The sequence below is a fragment of the Lactuca virosa genome, chromosome 7 (genome assembly GCF_052849685.1).
Source record: "Lactuca virosa cultivar CGN04683 chromosome 7, Lactuca_virosa_CGN04683_v6, whole genome shotgun sequence".
NCBI classification, from domain to species: Eukaryota; Viridiplantae; Streptophyta; class Magnoliopsida; order Asterales; family Asteraceae; genus Lactuca; species Lactuca virosa.
This window is the reverse complement of record NC_136432.1, coordinates 137,434,165-137,442,803: the sequence shown is the minus strand read 5'-3', so window position 1 is coordinate 137,442,803 and position 8,639 is coordinate 137,434,165. Positions and strand designations below refer to the sequence as shown.

Below are 8,639 nucleotides of genomic sequence, written 5' to 3'. Positions count from 1 at the left end.
ATGTACCTATGTATGCCCCGCGTACTTGGGTTCTTAAGTCCAAAAGAAAAGGAAATAATTAGCTAGGATTTTAATCGATATATCGGGCATTACAAAAATATTTAAAAATATTAAAATTAAATTTATTTGGATAAATCTAATATTCAGAAAATTTATTAAAAATAACATTAAGTTGTCGAAACATGATATTTATTAAAAGGGTAATATATTTTTCGATTTTTACCCATTTGGTTACTAAGTTTTTTTTTGTCCACATTACCCCCTTCAACTTGTTTAACTGTACACATTTAGTCCTTATTTCCGGCTACTCCAGGTAATCTAAAAAAATGAATTAAAAGGGTAATATATTTCTCACTTTATATATATTTAGTCCTTAATAAATTTTTTTTGCACATTTAGTCCTTAATAAATGTTTTTTTTTTTTTTTTTTTGCAAAATAGGTCTTTGTACACATTCAGTACATATGATCAGTTTTTTAGGGTTTCTTGTGTCATCCTCCGCAGCACAATCATTAATAAGGTGTTCGGGGGTTGTTCAGGGTTATTGACATCACGGCCTCGGTTGTTTGGTTGCTTAGTTCTTGTGGTTTGGCTTAGGTCTTGTGTTCTGAACGTCGTAACTTCTTCATACGATCACAAAGTTTAACCATCTTTATATCCAGACGTTCGTATTTGAGTCTACTATATATTTCATCTAGATTACTCTTGTTAAAAAGTAATATATTTTTACTTACGATCTCTATATCCATGTGTTTTTTATGAATGTATGTATGAATGTTTTTTTTAATCGTAACTAAAAATATAGTGTTTTTAATGGGGTCATCTAAATGAAAATTGTAATAAACTCAAATACAAACATGTGGATATAGATATCATTAAAATATGTGATTGAATGAAGAAGTCACGACGTCCAGAACACAAGACCCAAACCAAACCACAAGAACTAAGCAATCAAGCAGCCAAGGTCGCGGTGGCGGTGGCCATAAGCATGAACAACCCTGAACACCTTATTAATGATTGTCTCATATATGATGCAGTGAGAAAAAAAAACGATCATAAGTACCGAATGTGTACAAAAACAACAAAGACTTATTTTGCAACAAAAAAATGTTAAGGTCTAAATGTGCAAAAAAATAGTAAATATTAAATACGTACAAAATGAGAAATATATTACACGTTTAAGTTATTTTTTTCAGCTTACCCGGTGTAGCCGGTCATAAGAACTAAATGTGTACGGTTAAATAATTTGAGAGGGTAAATGTGGACGAGACTAAATGTGTACAATTAAATAATTTGAAAGGATAAATGTGGACGAAAAAAAACTCAATGACTAAATATGTACAAATCAAAAAAAATATATTACCTTTTTTAAGTCATTATCTTTTTTTTTTATATATTTAAGAAGATATACAATATTAAAATTGTCCCAATTTAATAAATATAAATACAATAAAAAAAATTAATATAAAACCGAGCAAATAATACGGATAGAACAATACACTCCATGGCCTCTTCTTCAACAGAAATGTTGCTGCAGGCTCTCCTATGGAAGTTCCCCTTTTCCTGTAACAAACGCGCCCATACTATCCCTCCTACCCTTCTCCTCACATACCCCTCCATTGGCTCTAACCAACTCTCTTCCAACCGAACTTTGAATAACTCAATTTGCAGTTCAATTGCCCCAATCACATCGTCTTCCACTATATCAACGAACGAAGAAGTCGGCGGTTTTGTCGCTGATCAACATTTGACGCTTCGAACTATCTGCGAAGGCCGCGTGCCTGATCATGTCTTACGAAGGTCACCTTTCATTCCTATTATCTATTTTGTTAATAAAATTCTACGTCTTTTTAATCTTCAGTGAAATGGGAATAGCCTGTAACATCTAATGAAACCCTTGCTCCATAGAAAATGTTACAATTATAGTAGTGATTATATTGAAGCTTAATGTACATGTAGTTACTACGATTCTAGGTCTGTATACTAGAATTACCATTGACAAATCACATTAACATAATCGTGGGATCATTTGTGGCCTTTGATATCATGACAATTAAATATAACTTCTTAAAGAAATTATATAATCCAAACAACAGAACATTATCTTAAGATTACATTTACAAATTGAGACACATTTAGATTGATTTGATGAATAATTGAGCAAGGGGCTACAAGGAACTCATGTTTACAAATTGAGATGCATTTAGGATGATTTCTTGCTTTGACCAATGCTAAAAGTATGAGATGATTGATTTTCCTGACTTTGTTTTCAGAATTGAAGAACTTGGATTCCTTATGCCTACAGAGATACAAAGACAAGCTCTACCAATTCTATTCTCTGGCCAAGATTGCATTCTCCATGCCCAGGTGAATATTTTCTTAACTGCTTAAGACTTTTTCTGTTTCTACATTTTTCATGGAACTTTTCTTAATTATAATGTATTGTATATATCTATACCAAATTTATCCCTGTGTAAAATAGTTCATTTATGAACATTATCATATAACCTCTTCCATGATTTATCTACTTACTTATTAAGACATTGTTTTCTAATATATTCTTTGGTTCTTCAGACAGGTTCAGGGAAAACTTTGGCATACTTGTTACAGATTTTTTCAGTAATAAACACACAAAGATCAGCTGTACAAGCATTGATTGTGGTTCCAACTAGGGAATTGGGCATGCAAGTAAGATTACTTCAAAAAATTGGGAAATCTCCTATAAAGTCCCTACATTTTCACCTCATATTCAATTAAGTCCCTAATAATAATAGTAGGTTGCTATTTCTTGCATTTAACCCATTGTTTTTTTTATACCATGAAAGGTTGCAAAGGTTGCTCGGATACTAGCTGCAAAACCTGATATACCTGCAGCAGAAGATAAGTCATGCACTATTATGACTCTTCTAGATGGAGGAACTTTAAGAAGACAAAAAAGTTGGTTAAAGGTAGATATTTATATTTTATTATTTTTCTCATTTCCCTAATTCATATTACAAAGACAAAATTTCAAAATTGGTCCCTGTAGTTTCCAAAAAGTATCACTTTAAGGATAACCATCAAAAGCATTACACCATCGGTCCTTATGGTTTCAAAACATTGTATTATTGGTCCTTCATACGTTAATTCTAACTTTTAACCGGTTAGTTTTTTTGAAATGACCAATATGCCCTTGGACCAAATTCTGTAATATATATATATATATATATATATATATATATATATATATATATATATATATATATATATATATTTGGTCCAAGGGCATATTGGTCATTTCAAAAAAACTAACCGGTTAAAAGTTAGAATTAACGTATGAAGGACCAATAATACAATGTTTTGAAACCATAAGGACTGACGGTGTAATGCTTTTGATGGTTATCCTTAAAGTGACACTTTTGGAAACCACAGGGACCAATTTTGAAATATAAAATATTATTTGATATGATTACAGGCTGAGCCCCCTACAATAATTGTTGCAACAATAGGAAGCTTATGCCAAATGCTTGAAAAGCATATGATCAAATTAGATTCAATGCGTGTGCTTGTAATCGATGAGGTATAAATTATAATAACATCATTTTTTCTAGTTTTTTTTTTTCATTATTTAATAATCTAAATTGATATTTATTTTTTATAGGTTGATTTTATGTTTAATTCTTCACAACAAGTTAGCTCTCTTCGAAAGCTATTGATATCATACTCATCAATCAACACTCGTCAAACGGTTTTTGCAAGTGCTTCAATCCCACAACACAGACGATTTTTATACGATTGTATACAACAAAAATGGACAAAGGTTTTTCATTTTATTTATATTCATAATTTAATTTTTCATTTTCTTTTTTAATGTTCATCTTATTAATATTCACATCTTATTTATATACAAAAGGCAAATGTTGTCCATATTCATGCAAATCCCATTCACCCAATGCCTCCACGTTTACACCACCGATTTCTGGTGAGTCAACACAAGTTTTCCATGGCTATTTTTTATGACGAGGGTATTTACGTCTTTTTGCAATTTTTTGTCAGATATGTAATAGAAAGGAAAGACATTCAGCATTGTTGTGGTTGTTGCAATCTGATGCACCTCAGTCTGCCATAATTTTTGTTAATGAACAGGTTAGTTATTAATTATTATACTAACTGTTATAAATTTATTTATTAATTATTTTTTTTTTAATTATTTTGTAGTCTGAGAAGTCTAAGAAAGCTGGAAATGATCCTGCAACAAATATTGTAATGAATGCTTTGAAGAATTCACATAAAGGGGAACATGAAATTTTGCTTTTAGAGGAAAAGATAAATTTCAACTCTAGGGCAGCTTCTTTCTCTGTAAGTTACAACCAACCATGTAAAATGACCAATTTACCCCTACTAATTCATTCTATAAATAATTGAATTGGAAATAGGAACTGAGACAAGGAGGAGCATACATTTTGGTGGCAACTGATATAGCGGGGAGAGGCGTTGACTTGCCTGATACAACTCACATATACAACTTTGACTTACCAAAAGATGCAGTCCATTATTTACATAGAGCTGGAAGAACAGGAAGAAAACCATTTTCAGAAAGTAAATGTGTTGTTACTTCCATATTAACATCAGAAGAGCGATTTGTTTTACAAAGATATGAAAATGAATTGATGTTTCATTGTCATGAGATGTTTCTGTAAGTGTAAGTGTTGAGTTGAAATTACCTATTTGTCCATAGTAATCTCACAAATATTGTAATCTTAAAACCTTTGATGCACATAAGCACATATTTCATCTCACATGCTTACGTTTTCATCATTGTATAAAGTTGTAATTTCATCTCATATGCTTACATTATTGCACCGAAAATTCAATATTTTATAAAGTCGGACAACACAATATGAGTTGTTTTTATAACACTAATACATCCTTAATTGTTGAATACTTTAATAGGATTATAACACCTGATCGAATGTAAAACCCACCTTTCTTAAGATCTGTCGACTTCCTGTATTCCCTATGATTTCAATAACAGAAATTCTCGCATTAGTCTTCACCTATGAATGATTCTAGAAGAAAAGAGGTTAAGGTGACAGCTGGTTACCTCTAAAACGTGCCCAAGCTGAAGTAGACTCTGGATCCACACAAAACCCTTGATGCTAGCCTCTTGATCTACAAGTTCCCTTCACAAAATCACTTCTCAAAGTTCCAAAACACTCTCCAAGCTCACACTCACGGAAATTAGGGTTTCTGGCTCTCAAGGGGTGATAGAGGACAGTGAGATGCGCTAATGATCCAATATATAGGGTGCAAAAACCCTAAAAATTAGGGTTTCCACTGCCAGCTCCTACTCGTCGAGTCCCCCATGCCGACTCGACGAGTCACTCATTAATTGACGTGTCCTGGTCCGCTGCTACTCGACGAGTCATAGCGTCAACTCGTCGAGTAGACCTTAAAACATGAAATCTAAATGGAATAATAAGGATACCTGACGGTTGGGATGTTACAATTTTCCCCCACTTAACTTAGACTTCGTCCTCGAAGTCTGCTGTAGCGAATAACTCCGGGTAATGCTCCCTCATCTCAGCCTCCGACTCCCATGTCCACTCGGATCCTCTCCCATACTCCCATTGTATCTTCACCAACGGAACCTCCTTGTTGCGCAGGACTTTCACTTTCCTTTCCAAAACAGCAATCGGCCTCTCAATATAATTCAGACGCTCATCAACCTAAATGTCATCCAGTGGCACCACTGCCTTCGGGTCCACAATGCACTTCCACAACTGCAAAACGTGGAAAGTATTGTGGATCCGACTAAGCTCCTCCGGCAGCTCTAGCCTGTAGGCTACCTTGCCAACCCTGTCAACGATCCTGAACGACCCAATATATCGGGGACCCAATTTCCCCCTCTTCCTGAAGCGGATCATACCCTTCCATGGTGAGACCTTCAGGAGTACGATGTCACCCACCTGGAACTCCAACTCATACCGACGTCTGTCGGCGTAGCTCTTCTGCCGACTCTGAGCGGTCTGCAGCCGCTGCCTAATCTGCTGAATCTTCTCGGTAGTCTACAAGACCACCTCCGTCTGACCCATCACCCAGTGACCAACCTCACCCCAACAAACCGGGGTGCGACATCTCCGCCCGTACAACAGCTCGAATGGCGGGGCGCCAATGCTGGAATGATAGCTGTTGTTGTAGGCGAACTCTGCAAGCGGTAGGTGGGAATCCCAGCTCCCACCAAAATCAATGACACACGCCCTCAGCATATCCTCGAGGGTCTGAATGGTCCACTCGCTCTTACCATCAGTTTGCGGATGGAATGCCGTGCTGAAGTGCAACCGCGTGCCCAGCTCCTCGTGGAATTTCTGCCAAAAACGGGAGGTAAACCTGACATCCCGATCGGAGAAAATGGAAACGGGAACCCCATGGCGAGACACGATCTCGCGAATGTACACGTCGGCCAACTTTTCGGCCGAAGATCTCTCCTGAATCGCCAAGAAATGGGCGTTCTTGGTCAATCAATCCACGATGACCCATATCGCATCAAATCCCTTCGCCGTTCTTGGCAGCTTGGTAATGAAATCCATCGTGATCTGTTCCCACTTCCACATGGGAATCTCTAGAGGCTGCAGCTTGCCATGCGGCCTCTGATGCTCAGCCTTGACCATCCTACAGGTCAAGCACCTCTCGACGTACCAAGCGATTTCTCGCTTCATGCACGGCCACCAATAGCTCAAACTCAAATCCCGGTACATCTTGGTGGCCCCCGGGTGAATAGAGAAATGAGACTTATGAGCCTCCTCCATAACCGTCTGCCTAACCCCACCAGACATCGGGACCCAAACCCGACCGCATCGGGTTAATAATCCTCGACTATCCTGCTCAAATCAGGTATTCTCACCCTTGATCCTCTCCAGTTTCCAATTCTCTGGTCGCATGCCCTCAACCTGGGCATCTCTGATCAAACTCACAAGCGGAGAGTCCACTGCTATCCTCATACATACCGCTGGGGTGGAAGACCCAGCTGACTTGCGGCCCAAAGCGTCCGCAACCACATTCGCTTTACCAGGATGGTAAAGGATCTCGCAGTCGTAGTCCTTGACTACATCCAGCCACCTGCGCTGCCTCATATTCAGGTTTGGCTGATCCATGATATGTCTCAAGCTCTTGTGATCCGTGTAAATGGTACAGCGGACCCCATAAAGGTAATGTCTCCATATCTTGAGGGCGAAAACCACCGTCCCCAGCTCCAAGTCATGCATAGGGTATCTCGTCTCATGTGGCTTCAACTGCCGCGATGCATAAGCTATCACTTGCCCTCTCTGCATGAGGACCGCCCCTAAACCTGTGATGGATGCATCACAGAACACCACAAAATCCTCAAATCCCTCCGTGAGTGTCAAGACTGGGGCCTCGCAGAACCGCTGTCGGAGGGTCTCAAACGCCCTCTGTTGCTCAGGGCCCCACCAGAAATCCACCCCCTTCCTCGTCAAACGAGTGAGGGGTACCGCAATCTTGGAGAACTCATGTATGAATCTCCGGTAGTACCCTGCCAATCCCAAAAAGCTCCTGATGTCTGAGGGAGATTTCGGAACCTCCCACTGCATAACCGCCTCGATTTTGGCCGGATCGACCAAAATCCCCTCCTGGTTAACGAGGTGTCCGAGGAACTGGACCTCTCGTAACCAAAACTCACACTTCAAGAACTTGGCGTACAGCCGTTCTCGTCTCAGGACTCCCAATAACTCCCGTAGATGCTCCTCATGCTGCTCTCGGGTCTTGGAATACACCAAGATATCGTCTATAAACATTATGACTGAGTGGTCGAGCATCGGTCTGCAGACCCGATTCATCAGGTCCATAAACACTGTTGGCGCGTTGGTGAGCCCAAACGGCATCACCACGAACTCGTAATGTCCGTAATGAGCTCGGAACGCGGTCTTCTCCATATCCTCCTCTCTGACGCTGACCTGATGATACCCAGACCTCAAGTCTATCTTGGAAAACCAAGATGCGCCCTGCAACTGATCGAAGCGTCTATCCTCGGGAGTGGGTAACGGTTCTTCACCGTTAACTTATTCAACTCCCGGTAATCAATGCACATCCGGTGCGAATCGTCCTTTTTCCGGACAAAAAGGATCGGTGCTCCCCATGGAGAACTGCTAGGTCGAATGAACTGCTTGCCCAGTAGTTCCTGTAAATGTGATGACAGCTCCTACATCTCTGGCGGTGCCAATCGGTACGGCGCCTTAGCGATAGGGGTCGCGTCTGGCACCAGGTCGATCCTGAACTCGACCCGCCTCTCCGTAGGTATCCCTGGCAACTCCTCCGGAAACACATCTGCAAACTCCCTGACCACCAGAACATCGGAAACCGAAATCTGATCCCTGACTCGTGTATCCAATACATACGCTAGGTAACCTGCACCCCCGTGCTGTATATACTGCCGAGCCCTGGCGGCTGAACAAAACCCTGATCCCACTCTGGTGCCCTCACCATATACAGTCAACTCTCCCCCACTTGGGGTTCGAACCACTACCCGCTGACCCTCGCAATCAATCATGGCACCGAAACGACTGAGCCAATCCATCCCTACAATCACACACACATCCCCCATGGGGATCAGAATCAAGTCTATCGGAAAAGGTACCCCGAAGA

General features: G+C 39.8%; 1 protein-coding gene across 1 annotated transcript; it reads left to right on the top strand.

Annotated features, from left to right (window-relative positions):
* The first annotated feature begins 1,499 nt into the window (after positions 1–1,499).
* LOC145123348 (P-loop containing nucleoside triphosphate hydrolases superfamily protein) lies at positions 1,500–4,791 on the top strand. Its single transcript, XM_079058555.1, has 10 exons — positions 1,500–1,799; positions 2,273–2,366; positions 2,574–2,687; positions 2,825–2,947; positions 3,454–3,558; positions 3,640–3,798; positions 3,892–3,960; positions 4,035–4,124; positions 4,197–4,337; positions 4,415–4,791. The coding sequence occupies exons 1-10, from the start codon at positions 1,504–1,506 to the stop codon at positions 4,676–4,678; spliced, it is 1,455 nt and encodes a 484-aa protein (XP_078914681.1). The 5' UTR covers positions 1,500–1,503; the 3' UTR covers positions 4,679–4,791.
* The last annotated feature ends 3,848 nt before the right edge of the window (positions 4,792–8,639 follow it).

Excerpts from the sequence above, each read along its gene's own strand:
- LOC145123348 (XM_079058555.1), top strand. The coding sequence starts at position 1,504 with ATGGCCTCTTCTTCAACAGAAATGTTGCTGCAGGCTCTCCTATGGAAG. Across the intron at positions 3,961-4,034 it reads GTTTACACCACCGATTTCTG|ATATGTAATAGAAAGGAAAG; the intron begins GTGAGTCAACAC and ends ATTTTTTGTCAG. Across the intron at positions 4,338-4,414 it reads CTAGGGCAGCTTCTTTCTCT|GAACTGAGACAAGGAGGAGC; the intron begins GTAAGTTACAAC and ends AATTGGAAATAG.